The sequence below is a fragment of the Phaenicophaeus curvirostris genome, chromosome 4 (genome assembly GCF_032191515.1).
Source record: "Phaenicophaeus curvirostris isolate KB17595 chromosome 4, BPBGC_Pcur_1.0, whole genome shotgun sequence".
Taxonomy (NCBI): domain Eukaryota; kingdom Metazoa; phylum Chordata; class Aves; order Cuculiformes; family Cuculidae; genus Phaenicophaeus; species Phaenicophaeus curvirostris.
The window spans coordinates 1,733,156-1,758,020 of NC_091395.1; the positions used below are offsets into that span (position 1 = coordinate 1,733,156).

Sequence of the window (24,865 nt, forward strand, 5' to 3'; positions counted from 1 at the left end):
TCTGTCTGTCCCCGTGTCCGTCTGTCCGTCCCCATGTCCGTCTGTCCGTCCCTGTCCCCCTGTCTGTCCGTCCCCGTCTGTCCGTCCTCGTGTCCGTCTGTCCGTCCCCGTGTCCGTCTGTCCGTCCCTTTGTCCGTCCCCGTGTCCGTCTGTCCTTGCATGTGTCCATCTGTCTGTCCCTTTGTCCGTCCATGTGTCCGTCTGTCCGTCCCTGTGTCCGTCTGTCCCAGTGTCCGTCTGTCCGTCCCCGTGTCCGTCTGTCCGTCCCTTTGTCCATCCCCGTGTCCGTCTGTCCTTGCATGTGTCCATCTGTCTGTCCCTTTGTCCGTCCCTGTGTCCATCTGTCCATCCCCGTGTCCGTCTGTCCGTCCCCGTGTCCGTCTGTCTGTCCCCGTGTCCGTCTGTCCCCGTGTCCGTCTGTCCGTCCCCGTGTCCGTCCGTCCCTGTGTCCGTCTGTCCGTCCCTGTGTCCGTCTGTCCTTGCATGTGTCCGTCTGTCCCTGTGTCCGTCTGTCCGTCCCCGTGTCCGTCTGTCCGTCCCCGTGTCCGTCTGTCCGTCCATATATCTGTCTGTCCGTCCATGTGTCCGTCCATATATCTGTCCGTCCCTTTGTCCGTCTGTCCTTCCATATGTCCGTCTGTCCGTCCCCGTGTCCGTCTGTCCGTCCATATATCTGTCTGTCCCTTTGTCCGTCTGTCTGTCCCCGTGTCCGTCTGTCTGTCCCCGTGTCCGTCTGTCCGTCCCTGTGTCCGTCTGTCCGTCCATGTGTCCGTCTGTCCGTCCCTTTGTCTGTCCGTCCCCGTGTCCGTCTGTCCGTCTCTGTGTCCGTCTGTCCATCCCTTTGTTCATCCATGTGTCCGTCTGTCGATATGTCCGTGTGTCTGTCCCCGTGTCCGTCTGTCTATCCATATGTCCATCTGTCCCCGTGTCCCCCTGTCCCTGTGTCCGTCTGTCCGTCCCCGTGTCCGTCTGTCCGTCCCTTTGTCCGTCTGTCCGTCCCCGTGTCCGTCTGTCCATCATGTGTCCGTTGGTGCCTGTGTCCGTCTCTCTGTCCCCGTGTCCGTCTGTCCGTCCCCGTGTCCGTCTGTCCCTGTGTCCGTCTGTCCGTCCCTGTGTCCGTCTGTCCCTGTGTCCTTTGTCTGTCTGCGTGTCCGTCTGTCCATCCATATGTCCGTCTCCTTGTCCGTTTGTCCCTGTGTCCCTCTGTCCATCTGTCTGTCCGTCTGTCCCTGTGTCCGTCTGTCGATATGTCCGTCTGTCCATCCATGTGTCCGTCTGTCCCCGTGTCCGTCTGTCCATCCATGTGTCCGTCTGTCCCCGTGTCCGTCTGTCCGTCCCTGTGTCCGTCTGTCCATCCCCGTGTCCGTCTGTCCGTCCATGTGTCCGTCTGTCCCCGTGTCCGTCTGTCCGTCCATGTGTCCATCTGTCCCCGTGTCCGTCTGTCCGTCCATGTGTCCATCTGTCCCCGTGTCCGTCTGTCCATCCATGTGTCCGTCTGTCCCCGTGTCCGTCTGTCCGTCCCTGTGTCCGTCTGTCCCCGTGTCCGTCTGTCCGTCCCCATGTCCATCTGTCCGTCCCCGTGTCCGTCTGTCCCCGTGTCCGTCTGTCCGTCCCTTTGTCCGTCTGTCCGTCCATGTGTCCGTCTTTCTGTCCATCTGTCCGTCCCCGTGTCCGTCTGTCCCCGTGTCCGTCTGTCCGTCCCTTTGTCCGTCTGTCCGTCCATGTGTCCGTCTTTCTGTCCATGTGTCCGTCTGTCCGTCCCTGTGTCCGTCTGTCCCTGTGTCCGTCTGTCCCTGTGTCCGTCTGTCCATCCATGTGTCCGTCTGTCCCCGTGTCCGTCTGTCCGTCCCTGTGTCCGTCTGTCCCCGTGTCCGTCTGTCCGTCCATGTGTCCGTCTGTCCCCGTGTCCGTCTGCCCGTCCCTGTGTCCGTCTGTCCGTCCCTGTGTCCGTCAGTCCGTCCCCGTGTCCGTCTGTCCCTGTGTCCGTCTGTCCGTCCCCGTGTCTGTCTGTCCATCCATGTGTCCGTCTGTCCATCCATGTGTCCGTCTGTCCGTCCCCGTGTCTGTCTGTCCGTCCCTGTGTCCGTCTGCCCGTCCCCGTGTCTGTCTGTCCCTGTGTCCGTCTGTCTGTCCCTTTGTCCGTCCGTCCCTGTGTCCGTCTGCCCGTCCCCGTGTCTGTCTGTCCCTGTGTCCGTCTGTCTGTCCCTTTGTCCGTCTGTCCCCGTGTCCGTCTGTCCATCCATGTGTCCGTCTGTCCCTGTGTCCGTCTGCCCGTCCCCGTGTCCGTCTGTCCGTCCCTGTGTCCGTCCCCGTGTCCGTCTGTCCCTGTGTCCGTCTGTCTGTCCATGTGTCCGTCTGTCCCTGTGTCCGTCCCCGTGTCCGTCTGTCCGTCCCTGTGTCCCTCTGTCCGTCCCCGTGTCCGTCTGTCCCCGTGTCCGTCTGTCCATCATGTGTCCGTCGGTGCCTGTGTCCGTCTCTCCGTCCCCGTGTCCGTCTGTCCGTCCCCGTGTCCGTCTGTCCCTGTGTCCGTCTGTCCGTCCCTGTGTCCGTCTGTCCGTCCCCGTGTCTGTCCGTCCCTGTGTCCGTCTGTCCGTCCATGTGTCCGTCTGTCCCTGTGTCCGTCTGTCTGCGTGTCCTTTGTCTGTCTGCGTGTCCGTCTGTCCATCCATATGTCCGTCTCCTTGTCCGTTTGTCCCTGTGTCCGTCTGTCTGTGTCCGTCTATCCGTCCCTCTGTCCATCTGTCTGTCCGTCTGTCCCTGTGTCCGTCTGTCAATATGTCCGTGTGTCTGTCCCTGTGTCGGTCTGTCCGTCCCCGTGTCCGTCTGTCTGTCCATCTGTCCCCGTGTCCCCCTGTCCCCGTGTCCGTCTGTCCGTCCCCGTGTCCGTCTGTCTATGCATGTGTCCATCTGTCCCCGTGTCCCTCTGTCCGTCCCCGTGTCCGTCCGTCCCCGTGTCCGTCCGTCCGTCCCCGTGTCTGTGTGTCCCCCCGCCGTGTGGCAGGCGGGTCCCTCCGGGCGGCTGCTCGGGCTCTCGCTGTGTCTCTCCCTCCCTCGAGGCGGTCGCCGAGCGCTCGGGGCCGTGTCCGTGCGGGGCCGATGGCGGCGCCGGTCCCAGCCCCGCTCTCCCCGTTTCCAGCGCCGGCGCCCCGGCCTCCTGCAGCCGGGGCCCAAACCCTCCCCGGAAACACCCGGCAGGCGGCGCGGGGCCGTCCCGGTTTTATTTTGGTGCCCGACAAAGCGGCCGGAGCCGCCCCGCCCTCCGCAGCCCCGTCGGGGCGGGCAGAGCGGCGGCTGCCCGGGGGCCGCCGGGCGAACGCGGCGTCCCCGTCACCCACCGGCGTAACGCGCTCCCAGCCGCTCCAGGGAACGGGAAACGCCCCCTGCGGAATTAAACTGGCCCCTAATAAAGTCTGTACAAAGCCAGACACGCTCCCCAGGCACTGCAAAACATTCTGGGGGCTGAGAGGCCTTCCAGTTAAACCAGACCAAACACGCGGGTGGCTCCCAGAGGAAGCCTTGCGGAGCAACACACAATTCCGTGAGGTAACAGCAACAAAGACCCGTGAAACAAACTCAGAAGCCCTTAACCATGTTTCCAATAACTAGAACTCCTCATAGGTGACAGTGGTTCATTCCTATTTCATCTCTCCTTCATTTGGATCGAACAAAACCAGAAGCGCCAGGTTTATTACAAGGATTTCTCACGTGCACAAGGGAGAAGGGGATCCAAATGTCCCGAAGCCTGTGTTCGGGGGAGGACTCGGTACGGAAACGCTGGGGAATCCAGCTCCTCCAGGCACCGGGCCGAGCTGGGAGCACAGTTACAGCCTGGGCTTTGCTCCCCGTTCCGCAGGCCCAGTGTGGAGCTCCGGGAGGGAGCCCGGAGGCGTCCTGAGGCGCTCCCAGGCCAGATCGGTGTGGCCATAACTCAGATCCCACGCCGCACACACCCCAGGCCCCCAGCCCCTAAGTACAGACAGAGAAGTTTCACAGCTTTGTTTGACTGATACTGGTTTGCAGGGTGAACCTGAGGCCGCAGGCCGGGCTGAGGAAACAAGCCGGGAGGTGCCGGGGGGCGTCTCACCCGGCCCCGATGCCGCACATCCAGCTCAGGTTGGCAGTGGCAATGGGGAAAGGGGATTTCAAGTGCAGCCAGACACGAGGATTACAAATGCTCCCATCCTGCTTTCCGCGAGCCTTTGCCGAGCAGCAGCAGGACGCTTCCAGGCCACGTGCCAGAGGACAAGAGCATCCCCCCCTCGCACACGCGGACACACTCACACACGCACAGAGCTCCTCTCTGGGCAGGGGCTCTGCTCTCGCTGTGCCCCGGGGCCGCTCCACGTGGGGTTCCCAAGCAGCACGGGCTCAGGTCGGAACGCAGGCAGGTTCCTGTATGGGGAGGGCTCTGACCGTCGTGGCGGCACAGGAGACTGTAACCACCACGAAGCCCCTTCCCCTCCGACCTGAGAACACAGGCAAGAGTCTTCTCTTCCCACTCCCCGACCAACTCCAGAAACCACCACCAGCTGCAGCCAAGGCTCGGTCACATCTGCAGCCCCAACCCTACAAGGGGCTGCTGGAATACTGCTGGAGCAGCTGCCGGTGGCACGGGTTGCAGACGCGCTCGGGGTTGATGCTGGACGGGAGGGGCAGCTCATTCGCCGAGCAGGCCTCGCAGAAGGTGCCGCCGCAGTTCTTGCAGATGGTCTGGAATGCAGGGACAGGATGGAGAAATTCAGGAGATGCTCAAGACACAAGAAACACAAAGAATCTAATGTTTTCTATCATTCATCAACACAAATCCCCCGCTGGGTGGGAGCAAGGCCCTCCACAACTCCTTTCTTGTCCCCTCTCTGCAGAGCAGACGTTTGCCCCTGTGCTCAGGACCTGGTCAGAGCAAAGCTCCTGAGGTCAAGTGAGAGGAGGTCATGGCTCATGGCAAAGCGGGTAGGAGTTACCCATGGCAACAAACCACTCAAGGTTTAACTGATATGGTTTGCTGGAACGTTTATCACAAGAGCTGCCCTTGTGCATTTTATAGCCATATAAATCCACTGAACTCGTGACAGGAGAGGTTCATGCGGTGACAGGGGGCAATCGGGCCCCCTCAATGCCTGCTCGATGCACCACAAGGAGAAAGCACCGGGATGAAGACAGCCTCCCACTGAATGCGCTTTTCCCCAACTCCCCTTAGCCCTCTGGATCCCAACTGTGAAGCGAGAGGCTATGAGGCATGAAAAAGAGTGAAAACGAGACAAAAGGCAAGGTGGCTTGAGTGGATAAACATCAAACAAGGGTTAACACCTCCTGTTCTCACTGCTGATCGACCCCAGGAAAAAAAACTTGGCTGAAAAGGCAAGAAACTGCTAAGGGGAAGGAAAAGTGAAGCACTGAACACAGCAGATTTCAGAGAAGGGCTCACTGCTTTGTCTCATATATGTGTGTGTACACTGGTACATACCGGCATGCCCGTCACCAGTAGGAACACTGCGCTATTGGGAAAGGAAAATCAGAGGCAGCGCACATCCACCAGCTGACAGAGATGACAATAAGGGCCCTCAGAGTTACCTTTTTTTTGCTCCGGCTGCTTTCTTCCTGACAGAGCTGGCAGATCTCGGTGTTTCCAGGTCCCAAAAGCTGCTCCTAAACCCCAAGTGAAAACCAAGACGTTCTGCTTTACACGCTTCTCCACAGGGCACCCGTATCAGAGCTGACCCCATCTAACACCAGGGAGGAAGATGCACAGCGTTGTGTTTTTAGCCCCTCCTTGCCCCCAGCCCTCCGTGCATTTGTGGGATGATCTGTGGCTGCACTGGCTACGCCACGCGGCGAAGCACAGCTTGGCAGCATCATTTGCAGCTGAGACCAAAGCTACTGGCCCAGCAGCGAAGTGGGAACTAAAGAACATTTTCACTGTGCTAAAGAGCTGAAGGACACAGAAATTTGCAGGAGAGGACACGATGTGAGTGTTGCACAGCATCCCACTGACAGCCAAGGGGTCTGGCTGTGCTTTGCCAGGCACCCGGAGGAGAAAGAACAGATTCTGGCCTATCCAACATACATGGGAAAAACAAACCAACTGCTAAAACACCCTTCTCTTTAGCTGGCAGAGCCAAACCCTAGCCCAGACCAAGGCATTAAACACCAGCATTTTCATAACCACTAAATTACGTAACGCTTTCATTGTTCTTTTCAGACATACCAACTTGGGAAAGGCACAAGGCAAAGGAATAACAAAAGGAATTAAATATTAATTCAAACCCCAGCATGGCTGTGCTGACGAGACAAAAGGAACTTGTGTAGGTGCAGTGCTGCCAGCCTTTCTAGCGAGATAAGCAGCACTTTTCCACTAGGGAACGACTGCTGCTCCGGGCTCTACAGACAGATCCTCACCAAGGCCAAACCTCAAGGACAAATTTGGGGCAGGGAAGAGGCTGCCTCACCAGTGCCCTCGCTCTTTCAGTCATTCAAGGCAAGAAAAAGCATCACCAACCTGCTCTTCCTGCACGCTGCTCGGTAACCTATAAGAGAAGCACATTGTCACTGGGAGCCAGCACCTCAGCACTGCTGCGTTTCAGAAAAATATCTGCACTATCAGGACATTCTTGTTTTTAGAACCCTAGTCATACAGATTTTTGGGTTTGCCTCCTCAAAACCACACTGCCAAGCCTGCTCACATGGACACCTTGTATTTACAAGCTTTGTTTTAGGTGGGATGTGAGCAGGGCTGTTTGGACACGCAGCACTCCGGGCTCAACAGGAAAAGCAGGAGGAAAACTTGCAAAACACCTTCAGAAGAGCACAGGAAAGGAAGTATGAATGCAGAAAGGCCTGTTTAGATGGTACAAACAGGGGTTTAAACCAGCTTTAAACACACTACTGCAAAGTGTCTGATCCCCTCCAGTGCCTGGGAACAGGCAGCGATCCTGTGGTTTGAGGCTTTCTGGACAAATCGGCAGCCTGAGGCTCAAACACCCACAGTGAAACTGGGATAAAAAACATCTTGGGTCTTGGAGGTTTTTAACAGCTGGTAAAGCAGGTGGGAATTGAGCTTCTGCTATGTTTAAGACACCAGTTTTGTAAATAACTCTACACTGTCGTTCAGCACACTGTGTCAGAGCACTGTGTTTTCTCACTGGCTTCAGGGTGCTTCACAGAGGCCATTACCACCTCCCAGCAAAGCCCTCATTGCAGAGCTGTTTATCTGGAGCTTTTAAAACATCTTTTAACATTTAAAACCAAATGTGAAACTCAGCTTTCAAATGCTACACAAACCCTACACCAAGAGCACTCTGTAATGCTGAGTTTCCAAAAGTGCTACCTGAGCACCTTTGTGTACAACCACCTCTTTGAAATAGCATTTCACCTTCTCATTCTTCAGCAGCTTCTGTTCTTGTCCAGAAGCCATTGACTACTTGCTCTAAATGCCATCCAGCCCCCAACCCTTCTCCTTTCCCTCACCCAAGGTCTTTGCACTCGAGGACCAAAGGTCCAGGTCCCTGAAGCGCTTGCCTTATGAAGGTTCGTTAAGTAAGAAAAAGCAGTAAACAGCAAATTTATACAGAAACAAATCCAAAGGTCAGTGGGAGAGAGACAGAGCTTTTCATACCCAGAACCACTGATGGCAAGCGGCAGAACCTCCTCCTTCCCTTTGAGAGCTATGAAAAAGCAGCAGAGAGACCTCAACAAAGGGCAAAAGGCTGAAAAAGGGAAGTTGCACTATTCTGAACTTCCCATCGGCAAAGAAATTAGAGAAGGGGAAGCAGGACTCAGAAAAGGAGAAGGCAAAAATGAGATTTCTTTCCTTCCGTACTCGTGTGGCAGGACGCAGTTCTCCTCTCTCAGTGACTGCTTCCTTTTGGTGTTTTCCTCCTGTACTTTGAGCTTCCCATCCTGCCAAAAGGAGACATTTACCCATCAGCCAAACCATACAAACCCTGTATTCCCCCTTCCACAGTATTTTGGGAATGCCGATCCGCCCCTCGTTGGCACAGAGCTGCGCGTGGACACGTGAAAGCGCACAAACACGGAGCCACCCCAGGAGCGGCTCCGGCTGCCTTCCTTTTGCTGGGGGCAAAACGCTGACTTCACATTTTAGGGATGGACTCTCAAACATGCCCGATGGCTTCCTGCAGGGAACTTTGCACTCACCTTTTGCTTTAACAGCAGAGATTGAAAAGGCAGATAGGCTGAAGAGGCTTTTTAAAGACTGATCAGTGAGACAAATCCTCTCAGCCAGGAAAGGAAACAAATCCTGCCTGGCTGAGCCCTGGGTCACAGCCCGAGCCCCGTATCCACACACACCTCAGGGGAACGTGGCTGGCAAAGCCCAGCTGTCCATCTGCGTGGCAAGCGCTGCTCAATCCCCCACACGTGGTGTGCCTACGGCCTCTCTGAAGCTCTCCTCCCATTTCTAAAATGGAAGCTTTGCCACTGGCTCGAGCATCAGGTACAAGATGTGTGGCAGAAGTCTTCTCTGTAACCACTCTGGTGCACGGTGGAACATTGGCTCCTAGTGGGGATGCCCGGCTTGTGCTGCAGTGCTTGCCTACCGAGCATCCTGGTCTCAAACACAGGGAACAGCTTGCCAGCCAGGCAGTGAAGATGAGCAGCCACTCTGCCCTCCAGACAGGTAACTGGCTTTTGCTTCAAACTGTCTGGTTTTGGGAGCTTCTCCATTTAATTTTTACTGGCCAACTGCACCACACTTTGTTCCCAATTCCTTCTCCTGGATCAGAGCTGTTCTGTGACAGCAAACATGACTTAGCGAGAAGTGAATCACAACGCATAAGTAACTTGATTGAAATTACGTGTAATACTGGTTAATAAAAGGAAAACCAGAATAGTTTGAGCAGCCCAGGAGAGCCCAGTGAAGGCAACTCACAGTACACATGAGAATTGTGGAAATAATCTCTGCTGCCTCAGAGTTCTCATAACTACAATTTTTGTTCCCCAAAATGACTCTCTTCCTGCCCATTCCCAGCAAGAGAGCCTGCTTCCTCTTACAGAAAAAGCTGCAGTGCAGATTTCCATTTCCAAGGCAAACTCCTCACTAAAAAGGGGGTTTCACTTGGGGACTGAATTCTTCTCTTGAGGTGAGCCCTGCAGATTGTTTTAAAGGACACAATTCTCTAAATGTGCAGTGCTAAAACAACTCTGAACATGATTTGTGATGCCCGTAAGAGAATTTTGTCTCCTGAGTTTCACTATTTACCTCTTTTGGGAGGATTTTCCTGTATTACAATGGGAAAACCCAAGCAAGTTTGCTCTCATAAGCTGTAAGGCGCACAATGTCTCTCCTGTTGTATCACATGGGGTTTGGTTAAACCAGTAAGGAAAATCACCGTCGCTGTCAAGCTTCTGTCATGGGTCCTGCCTGGAAGGGGAAACCAGTGCTCTGCAATGAAGCGTGATGCTTATGGTATTTTTGTGCAGCTCAACTCAATAAACAGCCTGTTTAGCGCATGTAAAAATGGTTCCAAAGCTCATTTTCTTGTGGCACATTAACAAAATGTATTTATCGCCTAATAAAGCTCAGAAAAAGCAAACGAGCAAAACGGAACTGTACTCCAAATACAATCCAAGCAGAATAACGCTGCATTACCTGTCTCAGCCAAGTCTTTGCACCCTTTTTGTTCTCCTGGCTGGGGTGGTGGCTGTGTGACCATCTGTCCCTTTCCCGCTTCAGTTCCAGTTCCAGGTGGCTCCTAGGATATGGAGGTGGAATTGTGAGTAAAGGCTGTGGTTTTGTAACACTTGACGTGGAAAGCTAACAACTAATTTAACCCTTGCTCTACACTAAAGCAACTGAACCCCAACTCAAGAGCTGAAACTGCCTCTTTGAATAAAATCTGTCTCGCAGTGTGTTAAGCCAGAATACTTCAGGATGGAACATCTAAAAGTTCTTCACCTATTACAATTCCAGCACAACTCTGTGGAAAATATATCTGTTGGGTATGTCAGCAAGTCCTAAAACCCCACTTCCATTATTCATCTATTAGACAACAATTTATGAGAGCCCTGTTCAAAAAGCCATCCTTCAGCACACCATCTGCTCAGGACAGGCTCCGAAACCAAAGACAGCATCCTTAAGCACTTCCCAACACAGAAGGACTGCTCCTCTCTGCAAGTGGTGGTAATTCTGACACCTCACCTGAGAGTGGGGCTTGGTCCTCATGGAGCAACCAAGGCTGAGGGCCACAATCAACTCCCTGTGTAGCTTAACTGGTAACAAAGGGATGATCCGTGTTCCTCCGGGGCTGCTAAAGAAGTCAGGCTGCTGCTCGGCATTGGTCCTGCAGCTGAAGAATTTGTGCCAGTGCCATGCGGCGTGCGCTGTGACACAGCAAGCTCCGGGGCACAAAGATGTGGCTGAGCACGGCAGGGTGACTGAACAGGCACAGCCGAGGTCCCCAACAGACAGAATCAGGCTGAAGAGAAGCACGACTTGAAATCTAAACCTCCATGACTGCAGCCTGCCTGCACCCAGCAGCCACAAAGCTCTCAGAGCACACGGATCATCAGGGACTGAAGCACCAGGAACTGAAACTCTTACACGTAAAACGCAGGAGCTGCCATAGGGAACGATCCCTGCTCCAACATCAACGCCTGGAAACCGAGGATCTGCTGGTGACAGCAGTGGCAAAATGGTACTGGAAAACATTAAGAACCCTCACTGCTGTTAAACCCAACATTATCCATCATCAGCCTCGTTAGCCTCCACGCCACTCCAACAGTCTTGTTATGACTCCAGCCTCATTAACCGCAGAGCCTAACTGACATGAGTAAAGCTGGTGGAGACTTAGTCCCAAAATGAGTCCTCGTCCATGCTGACGTTTAAAACCAAACCAGTCAAGGGAATTCCTGTTTAAAACTTGGATTTAAAAACACCACCACAAACACAAAATGCCCCACTGCCTCTTAGAGGAATACAAATCACAGCTCTCTCCAACAACTTGCTGCTTTAGAAACCCAGCTCAGTACAGAAGTGGAGAAGGCTCCATCGTTTCCATACTGTCACCTTGGTTTAGCTGGTGTGAGGAAGGAACCAAAAATAGTCAGACTGATGCAAAACCAAACCAACTTGCAAATGTCCTCCCCCAGGAGCTCGGTGTAGGGTGCTTACGCAGAGAAGATGCATTTACAGCCAGGAGCGCTGCTCAGCTCACCCACGTGCACCCCTGCCTGCCATCTAAAATGCCTCCTGTTTCTCTCTCTGCCTCCAACGCCTCTTTCTGTTTGTGATCACCCTGCCTGCTTTCTACCAAACAGAGTAAGGACAGAAAATAGATTAGAAAAGGGTTTCTTCACCGCTGCCGGGAGAGCTCTTCCACTTCGAGCTGGAGGCTGTTGATTTTGTCCCCGAACTCCTGCTTGAAGAGCCGGTTGTCCTGCTGGGCCAACTGCCGCTCCTTCTCTGCCTGTCGCAATCTGGATTTGAGCCACATGAACTTGTGATAAAAAATAAAAGCCATGGTGGGGAGGAAGACCAAGTTTAACCAACAAATTAAAAACCCAGTGAAAAGGTAAAGCCAAAAAAAAAATGGTAAAAACAATGGAAAGGAGGAAAATACTTGAAAGCAAAGCAAAATGTAGGTGAACCAGGCAGAAGCTCTGATTTTCAATCTTTTTATTCTATTACTACAGTTTACAGCCAATAGATGGAAAACATAAAACATCACTGTTATCCAGATTCAAAGCAAACCTCAAGTACACAGAATTTTAAGTCCAAATTGATTTTAATGTACCTTACATTTCAGCTTTACACGTGTAACTGGAACTTGCGACATAGGTTAGCTACTGTATTGGGAATTAGTGCGTTTTCCTGGTCTCTCCCACACGCTGACCCTCTGGCTCAAGCGCCCAGGTGTCTGGACACCAAAGCATTTCTGCTTCGGGCCTGACATCAGAAGTGGCCAGACCCTTAATTCTGTCTTGTTTTAGTGCTGCTGCGACAGCAAACAAAGCCAGCCCAAGCCCTGCTGGAGAGGGCAGGGTGTGTGCGTCACTGGTCTGACTTGCTCTTTGGATGCCTTGAGGGAAGCATCCACCTTTTTATTTACCAATTTTTTTTTCTCCAGGCAGTTAAAACGCGTTTTTAGTTATAGGTTACTGCAGGTTAAGTTTATACTTTCAAGCATGAGACTCGGGCATTGCGTAGAGGTTTGAAACGGGTCTCCCAGCCTGCCTGTGTGCAGGAGTCCCTCCAACAAGCTAAGAGGTGGTGGACGCTTGCGTCCTGGAGGACAAGGCCAAGCCTCACAGGTTTTGAAGGGCACCTAGTGAGAATCCAGAGCTGTTTTCTCCCCAGCCGCCTCTCAGTCCCGTTTGCCACCCACTGTCCAAATGCGCTATCACACAGGGCAAAGGGAGAACGGGCACTTCTACAGGCATCTCACCAGAGCAGAAACCCCTTATTCAACACAGAAACCCCCCAGGTGACCTTCTGGAAAGAAAAAAAGAATCTCTAGGAGCACTTACAGCCTAAAGCTTGTGACAGGCCAGCACAGTGAGATCATGTGGCCACAAGGAAGGGTATATTAGTTTCTAATAGTCCAAGCTACAGCTGGTAGCACTGGGGTATTAAATTTGCCATTACTTCTATTTGAAGGTGTTTCCAGGCTTTAGCTGTTCTTTGATTAGCAAATTCCATTTGTATTGAGCAACAGGAACTCAGAAGCAAAGGAAAGAAATGTAATAGTAAAAGGCAACTCTTCCATTTCAACTACTAACTACTTGGACGAGGTATGGTCACAGACCAAATGACCATTTCCACTCTCCACCACTGCATGTTTTGTTCCCTTCTTGGGTTTTGCTCGATTTTGTTTCTTCTAAACACTAAAGATCAGATTATTTTTTGTAAAACATGTACTTTGCCTTTCTAGGAAGAGGAGAGACCCACCAAAACACCTCTCCCCAGCTTCCTCAGGTTGAGAAGAACCGGAACATATATCTAGAGGGACTCATGGCAGAGGTAGAAGGCAATGCAAAGATAAGGAGGTTTCCACTGGACTCACCACTCTATTGTTTTACTCTAAGACACCTAGCTACTAATTCCAGACACATGGAGCTTAAAGGAATAGGGATAAGTCCTAAGCCCCCACCCTCCCACCAAGTCACTAAGGCCAAATTGTTAGGAGCAGTCTTGGTTACAAGAGGGCTGGTCTGAGCGGCAACGAGCTACTGACTCGTGCCCATCTTTCTCAGACTTGGGGCTGAACCCAGAGAACAGAAGTGAACGGGTAACGGCTTGGGGGACGCACACAACTACTTTCAACAACTTCCAGGGATGCATTTTGTCATCTACTTCACAAAAAGGGTAACACAGAAAACTAGTCGACTTTCCAGAGCTGGCCAGTCTGATGTTGGCTTGACCAACACACCTAGGATCCAGAAATGCGGAAGACTCGTGCGGCTGTATACAGTAAAGCATCACCGGGGTGTACAGAGCCACACCTCTCCTATTCCTTAGGCTCTTCTGGTGTGTTTCTTGGCCAGCTCATTGGTACTTCAACATGGTTTAAATGACAAAGGTAGAGATTTTTATACCCGACTCTAAATCTCTGAAGAAAAATTCACTGATTTAAAAATTCAGCAAACTCCAAATCAATTTTAGGTGACAATTAACGTTTTAACAGTTGCTTTTAGCAATTTTCAAGTTCTCCCCTCATAAATGAGTTCTGATGTCAGAGTTGTGAGGCGACCAGACAGAAAAATGTCTAATGATGCTTCTGGATCAGTTTGTTTGCTGCACTATTTAAGGTTTTTGCCTGTTTCACCAAATCCTTTTCACTGTGTAAGTAAGGCAGAAGGGGGATGATGAGAAAATGGAAAAATAAGAACAGCAAGAGAACAAGAGCAGATCAATTAGGTGAGAGACACGATAAAACATTTCAAAATACACATTTTCTACACACAAATGACCTTCTTTATAAAAAAAACATTCAGAATAAAAAACCCTAAAATGAGATCTAGTGCATTGGCTCCTCACTAAGTCCCAGATGTGCTGCTGAGAGCTGCGCTTTCCCAGATTTTCTCTGAGGTCCTGCGACAGTCAAGGCAATTCACAGACACTAGAGTTCTTAACTTGGGCCAAACCATGGCAAAGCCTGACTTTGACAACACGACAAAGGGTAAAAAAGAGCACTGCTCCTCCTCAAATCCATCTGATTGGGATGCTCAGGCCCTTCTGGTTTCAGGAGGGTTGGCACCACGAGAGCCACACAGTCATTAGGATGGAACCCAGTCCAGATGGATATTATACTCAGGGGCTCCCTCCATCCACTTGAGTGACAGTCAGGCTGCCCTCTCACCTCCCTCATGTCATTGCTGCAAGGAGTTTGCAAGCTCATCTCCCTCAGAACATACGAAGTTGTTTGCAATGAAAATGGTTCAGTTTGGGGTATTTAATTCAAAATGAGGGATCTGGAGAACCAGATTCTGGTCTCCTTGGGCTCTCGCCTGCTCCACGCAGGGTCAGTGGGACACTACTGCTGGAATATACACGTATTGTATAGTTGTAAAAGTTCCATGTTTTACCTTTGTTCAAGCTGTTTAATGGTGGCAGCCATCTGATTTGTTTTCTCTTCCAAACGGCTGTTTAATTCGCTCTTCTGCTTCACTCCCATGTCTGAACTCTGGAAAAAAGTAGCAGTAAAACCAAAATAAGAAATGATAAATCATGTGGCACATGAAACTGAAGCATTAGAAGCCAAAGGGGCAGGAGAAGGTGCTCAGAAAGCAAATGTCAGGTCAATATTGCAAGGACAATCATCTTGCTATACAGCAGGGCACAGCCGGGCCCCGCAAAAAAGCAGACAGAAGCAGGGGAAGAAAAAGAGGAAGAGCTATCACTTCTATCTGGAACTCATTGCATTTGATTTAATGAGTGCCCTACCTGCAGCTTGAAAGAGAGTTCGTGCTTTAGGGCCCTGAGATCATCCAGCTGCTGTCTGAGTGCCACCAGTGCATCTTGCTTCTCGCAAACATCTTTCTCCAGCATCTTCATAGCTAGCTCCATCTCCTGCCGCATCCCGATCTGCACCTCCAGCTCTTTCTCCACATCCTGGAACATACGGATCGGTCAGCTTTCCCCCCCCTCTGTCAGATAAACCATGTGAACTGGAGCTCCTGCCAACAGAGTTGCTCCCCAGAAGCGTGCTGCACTGCCACAGCATCATGGTTACAGATCTGACCCACCAAAGGCCACAAAATTAACGGTGCTTCTGACAAGACTGTCTTGGATCAGGCTGAAGCAGGCAGGCAAGAGTGAAAAAAATCCACGGGTCAAGCATATTTGCAAGTGACTGAGTTATTACATGAAAAAGCGATTTGTAGGGAGCACCAGGCTCACGCAATCCTCACCAGCCGCAGCTGAGTCTCCTCCTTTAACTGTTTCCGCGCCTCAGTCAGTGCCTGTCCATCAGCACTTCTGTCTTTAGCGACCTAAATTAATGAAGACACACAATTAGCTTGTCATTTTGTACTGCTAACTCTCACATTTGCCAATTATTTGCTTTTCCCATCACTCTGAAAACAAATTCCACCGTTATCAAAACACAGAGCTCCATCCCATGAAGGCAGCGTGCTGCTGCCTTGTGAAACAACTCTTTCCCCATTCCCAAAGGTGCTCAGTGCACTTGGATATGGATTAAACACAGATTGACCTTTTCCAGAGCTTTCATAGTAAGCACGGTTACAAATCCTCAGAACACGACCTTATGGTGTTTAAAACCAACGCAGATTCAGCTGTAGTTATTGGCAGTTTTGACAAATCAGCAAAAGAAGATTGTAGAACCTGCCCCTTGATTCCCCAAAAGGGGAGCATTCCAGGCCAAAAAAAGCACAACTCCCCCTCAGTAAATGATGCTCCCTCCCGTCCATTTTGACACCTCTGCCCAGGCCATTCATGCCGCAGCATGAATCCTCGGCTCTGTGGGTGCTCACAGTTTGATTGGCTATGGCCAGGCAGGATTCTCTGGGGATGGGGTCCATCTGTTGCCCTCTGCAAAAGGACCACCTGGAGTCCCCCCTGCTCTATCCCAGCTTCTGTGTGAGATACACAAGGAAATCTCTTCCAAACGTGGCAGTCTCTTCCAAACGTGTACGTCCCGGTTGAGTTTGGGCTGCGATAGCCCAAAGGTTCACTGATTGTTCACACCCACTGACCTTACGGTTGGACTCTAAGATGTAGGAGCTTTCTTCTTTAACCCGTTCCATCTCTTCTTGCAGCGTAATAATCCTGTTGTTTGCAACCGCGAGCTGTGAAGAAAACAGAAGGACAGTAACATATCAAAACCGTACCTGACCGCTTGTTTTCCCTCTCTGACGTTTTCTGTACACACTTTTTACAAAGAAAAATACCCAAAACCTATTTGAGTGGCAAAAACCAACTTGACCTCTGTCATGGAGAAGGACTGCCTTAAAAATCATCAATTAGTACCAGAGTGATGGATTTTCCAATATCAGCTGAAACAGAGACTTCCCAACCTATTTTAGTTCCTGTCTTTCAGTAAAGTCATTAATGTCTTCAGGTCTCTACCTGCTAGGCTCTGCATAACACGTCTTTAGCACAGCTAACCAGAAATCCTAACTCCATTCCCCTTCCTTGCCAAAAACAAAAAAAAAAGGGAAGATGTGAGCACAAGGCAGTTAATTCTTGTTGATACCTGGCAATGGAAATCTATTACTGGAGAAGGAATGTTTGCAAGGGTTTGCTAAAGCTTCCGTGGGTTGAGTACAGTGCTCAGTAGAGCAGCTGAGATCCAAGACGCCCAAGCATTTGGGCAAGAGAACCTCAGAGAGGAGGATGTGGCTGGAAATGGAGGATGAGGAGCACACCCCACCCTCATGAGACAAGGGGTCTGCCTCACAGGAATTCCCAGTGACAGTATCACCACAGGCTAACAGATAACTTTGAGTGGGTGGTCAAAGGCCAAAAGAGCTTCAGAAACCCCTTCTGGCTTTGTAAATCCTACCTGAAGTCACCATGCACAGAAGAAAAGCTCAGTGACATTCCAGGAGATCTGCAATGTTATTGACAAACTCAAGCAGAAATTACCCCAACACAAGTGTGAGACTTCGGTGCAGCTCAAGCCAGATGCACAAAGTGAGGTGACAAGGGGCACAGTGCATTGATTACACCTTGCTAACAGCCCAGGCTGGCACAGTGTTCCAGTGTCACTTAAATTCTTACCCTGAACTGCACGCAGACTTCACTAAGACATAAGCAAGTAAATTATTAAAAAACAAAAACCCCTTCAGTCAACATTGCAACCGATCTCATGGGTACCAGGCCTAATGGGCATAGCACTCAGACTCTGCTGGTAATTAATCCAAAGCTACTCATTCCAGTAGCACTGCCGCAGAGCAACTTTAATATTAAATATTTTAGTTGTAAAAAGCACTTCTTACTCCTCAACTGCAAGAGTGGAGAAACTCATTTCCACCGCTAACGTGTCTCATCATTTGGAACACATCCATTACAGTAAATATTCAATAACCAGACACACAGGCCTCCTCTAATGGGGGAGAACAGTCAAACAGAGTTTCCCATTCATATTTGCACCGCAGGAGCACCGAGACATCCCAACCACAGTCATTCTCTGAGCTAGGTGATGTGCAGGTACAGATCCTGTAAAACTGTTCAGATGAGACCTCCTATTATCCATTTGTCAGGGAATCAACCCCAAAAGATTTATTACACGTAAGCTATCAATTATGAATTGTAAGACCAATTTAAAACCCAGGTTACACCTACAACTCGCATACCAAGCACTTTTCATGCTCAGTTTGAACAATATTTTCTCTATAATCATAGTTTTCCCTTTATTTCTTGCCAGTTGTGACAGGCTAGAGAAAAACTCACTGAAACATTTCAATTATTGTCTTTACATTGCAGCAAACATCTGTCTGTACCTGTCAAAATAAACAGACACTTAAAAATGTCTTTGTCACCTTGGGGCATCTCAAACTATATCAGTCGTGTGGCATCTGAACCCACATCCACCCCACAATTTGCTCTAAGACATTTGCCAAACATCAGAACGCACTCAAAGACTTCACGGGACAAAGCGTATTCAGCAGCTTTTGATTTTCAGCATAAACATCTGGTTATTTTTCCATCTTGTCCTCAGCAGCAAAAGCCGGTGTGATTCAGATCAGTTATTCCAGTTCCACCATGAAAACATTCATCATCACTAACATCAGAATTCTGAACACAACTCCTCCTTTCCCTCTTTAAACCCCATTTCCAAAAGGCCAAACCATCAGATGATTTTCTATCACACTTACCTCCTCAGTCAGTTTGGTGTTGGATTTCTCCAAGGCATCCACTTTGGCCTGTAGGTTGTTTACTGTAGCACTGTTGGGAGAGAAAAACACCTTACAGTAATTCCTTCTTTCTTAAAAGCCGTTTTTCTATGTTGCTGTACTATGTAATACAGAATAAATCAATCCTGTCTTACCTCAAATGTCTGTTGAGTTCTTCTACATAGTTCTTCTGGTCCAAGATTGCAGTTATCTGGCCATCTCTGAAAGAAGGAAATATTGCTCAGCTAAGCCATTTGGATTCAAAGAAGGAAGAGACGCTGCTAAGAGTCTAAGAAGGAACGTGCGATATGGCCTATGGATCCAGCGCACTGATACCCCTGGGCTCAGTTAGTCTACACGATGCACACACAATAGCAACACCGAGTTGCAGTACATGTGTTTATAATCAGTCACTGTCCCCTGCCCAGGGAAGTTTTGTCTGCCCCTCCCTGGAGGTGTTCAAGGACAGTTGGATGAGCCTTGGGAAGCCTGATCCAGTGGGAGGTGTCCCCGTCCATCGCAGGGGGGTTGGAACTGGGTGATCTTAAGTTCCCTTCCAACCCAAACTATTCTATGATTCTATGACTTCTTGCTATCAGAACACCTGATCCTGAGGGATAATGAAAAGAGATATACCCAATTCCAACTAGCAGGACTTCCTCAGAAAGAAGTACCCCTGAAGAACCTCGGAATGCCACAGCACCCAATCTGCGTCAGTGTCCCTACACTGTGGTTTTCAGCCTGCGGCTCCAAATGTTGCATTGCTCCATCAGGGTGTGCTGGCACAAGCAGGCTATTATTACACTTCAGGCTGTTACTACAGTTACGGTCTTTTCCAACTGGAGAATGTTTTCTTTCAAACGATGCTACAGTGCCAAAACCCAACCACTATCCCGGTAGCCACACCACTGGTGAAGGCTACTGAGCTGCTTCCCAAAAAGGCTTTGAAGAATGGTAGACCCAGCTCAGCAGAGGGGAACTTCTGAAAAAATTTTACCTACACCCTGCCAGGTAAGGAAGGGCACATGAAATTTCTGGGAGATATTCCTTTTCCCAACATTTCCAGTGCCTCGTTTATCACAGAAGAGCAATTCAGCAGCTTTTTAATTTAAACTGTAACAGCTTGCAGGGCCACCCAGAACACTTGAATAAGCTGGACAGTTGTGTGTGTACCCACCCTTCGCTGCCTTTTGTGCTGTTCCCATCTTTCAAATACATTGAGAAATCAATAACTCCAACCTAGAAAAGAAAAATTTGCCTTTTTCATTAAACACATTAAGACTAAACACTGCCTGTAGCCATCAAAGTTGAGAGCCGTTCGGTTCAGACATCAGTACATGCTGTATTATAGCAAGGATTCATTATATCAGTAATTTAACCACAATTAATGAAAACATGGCATATTTCAAGCAAAAATATGCAAGGATAAGCACCAAGTTGGCGAGCAAGTCTTAGGCCATAAGGAGAGGTGATTACCATCCCCATATCCGTATATACACTGCTCATGCAAGCTGGAACATAAGTGCACACAGGCTCACTTTCTTCTCTTTAGCAGCTACAATGATCTCATCGCACAGCATGAGTGAATTCATAGTTCCGTCCACCTCTCCTCTTGTTCTGAAGACGTCATCCTTCCCTGGTTTCACCTCCTTTTTCATTTACTACTGTCATCTGCATGCAAACCACTGCAAAGTCTAATAGCAAAGAGCAAACCCAAAGCCCAAGTCTCTGATTTGAAGACCACAGTCACAGTAAGACACTTCATTGGTCTTCTATCTCAGTCAAAGCTCTCTGCAACGGAAAAGTCTTCCAATTTATGGGTTTAGTACCTGTGAGTCCAGGTCTTCTCCTTTCATGCAGAAGTTTGCATCGATGACATTCAAGCCTACTAGGAGGCCAGCGATGATAGCACCTTCCTCTTCCATCATCAGGGCATTGGGCTCATAAAACTCACTGCAGGATGCATGGCAAGAGAAGACAAGTGTTGTGTCTTTAACAGTCAACTAAAATAATGTCACCTAGTGGGGGATCTCATATGACAACAGAACACAAGCTCAGCCTTAACAGAAACCCTAGCAGAGGCACATAGTCTCCACAGAAACACGGATAATACCAGGTTCTCCCTTCTAATCCCAAGCTGGCTATGGATTTATATGGAGAGCCAACAAACACCTAATTCTCCGAGCAGAAATACCAACATATTTATTAAGTTCTACTGCTTCATACAGATGCAGTAATTTGAATCTGTGGACTTTCAACCGAACTATAAAAAATTAGTGCTGGTTTATAAGTGGGAAGCAGAGAGACAGAGGAATGAAAAATGAGTTGTTCCAAGTCAACGTCAGATAAGGTCATAAACACATCCAGGCCCAAGACCTTGCAGAGAGACAATGCTGCGTGCCCCCTTACAAACGTTTCATCCAAATTATCTCTTTGGAACCAAAATTTATGCTTATTCTAATGGATACTTGAGGCAATAAAGTGGAGAAACAACTACTTCTAAATTACAGAAGAATAGCAAACATTTTTAATCCCTCAGAGGAAGCTCTGCATTTCACAAATATGAATGTTTATTAAGAAGTACACACACATGCTTTACTATTTGGCTGTAAAAGGTTATAAAGATCTCACAATAGGGCAGAAGTGAAGCTAATGTAATGCAAGAGGAAGCTCAGCACTCACCTGAGAAGATCCTTTCTGTTTATCAGGGCTTTCATGTACTCTGAAAGTTTCTTCTGCATCAGAGCCAAGCGAAGCCACGCTCGTCCTCTGCCCACTGGTGTCCTACAACAGCCCAAAACAGAACAGTCACAGACACACTGCAGTGCACAACCAGCTTTAATAACCCTTTCCTATCTACAGTTTTTGCATCTCAGAGTTGGCACTACGGAGAAGGGGGAAACAAGGTATTTCAGTGCAAATAGTTACAGACAAGGTCATCTAAGCAATCACTGCTTCTTTTCGTAGCCCTGCTGGATGCTCCTACATAGACAGACATTGGCTGCTTCACCACATCACCTTCTCACTCAAGATCAGTTTTGCATGAGGTAAAGATGCCAGCATCTTCTCCATGCTTGTGACCGAGCCCTCCTTTTACATCAACTTTACAAGTTTACCGTAATTTATTTAAAAGAAAAAGTACCTCTACCAGCCTCAAACCCATTTAATCTGTAACCACCTTCCTCCCAGCTTCCTTTCTCTTCAGCCTGACTTAGAAAGAGTCAACATAGATTGTTCCCATTCCCAAAACAGCATCACCGCTAACTGCTAGCAATAACACAGTATTATTCATGACAGCCCATGTGCTTAACACAGAGAATCTACCCTGTCCTCTCCTCCTGCAGTTCCTTGGTTAAGGATAAGAGAGTCATGATCCATTTTTATCCATATAACGTGGCAGACGTACTCCTGAAAGTTATGTTTGCCTTTCCGTCTCTTCTTCAGGATTGTTCTTAAAATAAAAAAACATACTATGTACTCGTGCAGTAGAAGACTACTTACTTCAGCCCTGGGAGATCCTTAACGCTCGCTGTAATTTCTGCAGCTTCAGGAACAAGTTTTTCTACAAGTTCAAGAGGTCCCCAAAATGATTTATTTTGCCCAAGAAAAGTCTTTTTGGCTAGAAAAGAAAAAGATATAAAATGAGCCTGCTAGACCTGTGCTGACTAAATAAATTCTCAAGCCTGGTCAGAAGCGAATGAACAAAAGACAGAAATTGCCAGAAAGATTCTTCTGGGACCACTGCTGGGCAAGGATAAAAGACAACAGTTTATGCCCAAGTGTGGCAATTACTGCTGTCATTCAAATAAGGTAACAGAAGCTTAAGATGGAGACCAGAAAATACTCCCAGCATCCCAAATATGCCAAACCAATGATATTTGGTGATCATCAGCAACTTGGATTCACTACCAGAGGTTAGAATTCCCACTGGGATGCTGTCACTGTCCCACAGTTCTTACCGCTCCTTCCCAGCAGCACTGAGAAGACCGAGAACTCCGTTAATGTCAAAACCAGCAGCAGGGACACTGGCAAGTGGACAAAGCAGCTGAGGAATATCATCCCTTCTCCCTCGCACAATGTGACCATAACCAGCACACGAATCCCATCTTCCGTGTGCAATGCTGAACACAACTATGAAAGAAGCAGCACAGGATGTACATATGGGTGCTGAGAGGGCACTGAACAGCCTCTGCTTTTCAGGTCATCTACCATCACACCAAAGAAGTGCTCTGGTACCAGGCAGATTCAGTTGTGACTCTACTACAGCATTCAGTGTATGCTCTGCCTGCTGCTTTAGAGAGCATCTTACAAGATATGACATGCACACAGCCAAAGCCCTCAGTTCTGACAGATTGAGAGAGGACCTCCATGTTGTACTTCCTTGTCCAGCAAGAGGACCGCTGTCTTCCTAAAGCATAAGGAAGTACAGGAACAAAGGAAGTCATGAGTTTGTGAGGAGTTAAGTTTATCCCCACTCACTTAATTATACCCAAGTCACCTGAAAAGCTGTTTTAAAAACAGCAAGCACCTGCAGAACTGAACTTTTCACCTGCAGTGTTAAATCTTCAGCAGCTTTTTCCTTTCCTGTGGGCTGTCAAGCCTACACTTATCCCAGCAGTGACCCTGCTCAGCCTCTCTTTAGTCCACTACAAATTACAAAACCAGACTTCTAAAACAAGAGTGCTTTTTTCACTCCTAGATGATGACAAACAGACCAGACCAACTCCTCTTGCACAAAGTTACCTTTCAAGCCATGTTTAAGGCAGTGTTCCATCACAACGAAGAACTGCTGAAGAGGTGCATAGTCAGAGTCCAGCGTCCTGCCTAGATTCAGAGCCGATTCAATCAGCCCCTTGATACTCAGTTTTGCCATGTTCATCAGGTTCATGCGTTCATTAGCCATGAGATAATTAGGATCTATTAAAGAAAGGAAGAAAAATATTATTGAGCAAAAAAAGCTACTGTTAATACAATAAGATACCCCACCTCTCCATCTTTGTCTCGTGGCTCTGAAGGCACTTTTAGGGGCAGTTCCATGTGAGGCACTCTCCAGGCCTTACGCTGAGAACAATCACAATTACCTAGCATTTTATGGCCGAAGCCATAATGATATGGGAAGAGGTGACGTGTCACATTAAGGGTGCCTCAATACTTCAAATACCTACAAAAGCTTTACATTTTCAAGGAAGAAAAGCTTAAGGACAGCTGTTAACATTATGCTTTACATCTTGACACTGAATGCTATGGCCATCAGTTGCTCCAACTCAAATCCTCAGCTACATCCAGCAACCACAAACCAGTAACAATCTTCCACTTGTGACTTGTTCTTCTGTCTAAAGGTAGCCACAAATCCTCCCACACATCCATGTGCCTCTCTATCTTGAATCTTCTTATGACTTCTTATTTTTAAACTTGGATGTAAGTGGAACCAATTCCCAACCCCCTCTCTCCATTATATCAACACCAACTGAGACGAGATCTTAGGAAGAAATGCTTTACTGTGGGACCCTGGCCCAGGTTGCCCAGAGAAGTTGTAGATGCCCCATCCCTATTGATATTCAAGACCAGGCTGGATGGAGCTTGGAGCAACCTGATCCAGGTGGGAGGTGGGTTGGAACTAGATGGGCTTTAAGGTCCCTTCCAACCCAAACCGTTCTACACAATTGATTGCAACAACTCATTTTTTTACATAGAATTAAAAACTTTTAGTACTCCTGCCTATTTTCTTCTGTGTACAACTGATGAAGGCCACCTCCAACAGCACTCGCTGCAGTTACCCTGTCAGAGTATATGAACGTTGCTAAAGCATTTGCTTTCACCGCAGATGACAACTGTCACAGAACTGTGCTTTGCTTCAGTTTCATGATGCAACGTCTGATCTCAGCAGGGAGATCACAGTCTCTTGAAAAACTGAGTCTTTGCCTCCTGAGCACATCTGAAAGTTTTAAGACTTGACTTAGACCTGTTAATAAGCACAGCTTCTTCCCGTGAGGGGAGCAGTGAGACACAGGAAGGACAGAGAATCACAGAATCATTAAGGTTGGAAAAGACCTCTCAGCTCACCCAGTCCAACCGTCAGCCCAACACCTACTGTACCTGCTAAACCTTGTCCTGAAGTGCCACAGCCACACATTTTCTGAGACCCTCCATGGAAGGAGACTCTACCATTGCCTTGGAACCTTGGAACAGAGAAGACAAGAGACCTCCTCTCCCCTCTAATCAAGACATGTCCCCCCATGGCCTAGGTCCCATGCTGCATGCCCCAAGCTGCAAAGCCCTGCGCAGTATGGTGCAGCACAGAACAGTCCTGTACTCGCTGCCAGAGCAGCTCAGCGATCCCAGCAGCAGCAAGGCAGGCAGCCCAAGTAACTCTGCCCACGTGGCACATAAACTCCTAAAGCAAAATTAAAGACACCTTAAAAGACAAATACATGGGAAATGTAACTTTAGCTATGGTTATTAGATATGTTGAATGACAGCAGTGCCCAAGGACACTGTCCAGAATTAGGGTCCTACTCCATTATCCCCTCCCAGAATACCATGCATGTTTCTG

The 24,865-nt window shown here is 49.0% G+C and overlaps 1 protein-coding gene across 4 annotated transcripts in view; it reads right to left on the reverse strand.

Moving 5' to 3' along the window:
• Window positions 1-3,615: 3,615 nt before the first annotated feature.
• Window positions 3,616-24,865, reverse strand: part of RUFY3 (RUN and FYVE domain containing 3) — a 44,251-nt gene continuing 23,001 nt past the window's right edge. Inside the window, exons 2-18 of one of the 4 annotated variants that reach the window (XM_069855031.1) lie at window positions 23,056-23,229; window positions 21,814-21,931; window positions 20,995-21,096; window positions 20,142-20,265; window positions 19,490-19,551; window positions 18,468-18,533; window positions 18,295-18,364; window positions 16,171-16,263; window positions 15,367-15,447; window positions 14,900-15,067; window positions 14,542-14,639; window positions 11,314-11,433; window positions 9,608-9,710; window positions 7,817-7,896; window positions 7,613-7,661; window positions 5,572-5,646; window positions 3,616-4,710 (exon numbers count right to left, since the gene is read on the reverse strand). In XM_069855031.1, the coding sequence (XP_069711132.1) occupies window positions 4,567-4,710; window positions 5,572-5,646; window positions 7,613-7,661; window positions 7,817-7,896; window positions 9,608-9,710; window positions 11,314-11,433; window positions 14,542-14,639; window positions 14,900-15,067; window positions 15,367-15,447; window positions 16,171-16,263; window positions 18,295-18,364; window positions 18,468-18,533; window positions 19,490-19,551; window positions 20,142-20,265; window positions 20,995-21,096; window positions 21,814-21,931; window positions 23,056-23,229 (1,727 nt within the window). In that variant the 3' untranslated portion in view covers window positions 3,616-4,566. Of the gene's footprint in view, window positions 4,711-5,571; window positions 5,647-6,496; window positions 6,525-7,612; window positions 7,662-7,816; window positions 7,897-9,607; window positions 9,711-11,313; window positions 11,454-11,619; window positions 13,795-14,541; window positions 14,640-14,899; window positions 15,068-15,366; window positions 15,448-16,170; window positions 16,264-18,294; window positions 18,365-18,467; window positions 18,534-19,489; window positions 19,552-20,141; window positions 20,266-20,994; window positions 21,097-21,813; window positions 21,932-23,055; window positions 23,230-24,865 lie in introns of those variants that run through there. The other 3 variants (XM_069855030.1, XR_011337269.1, XM_069855032.1) reach the window with 3 other exon arrangements.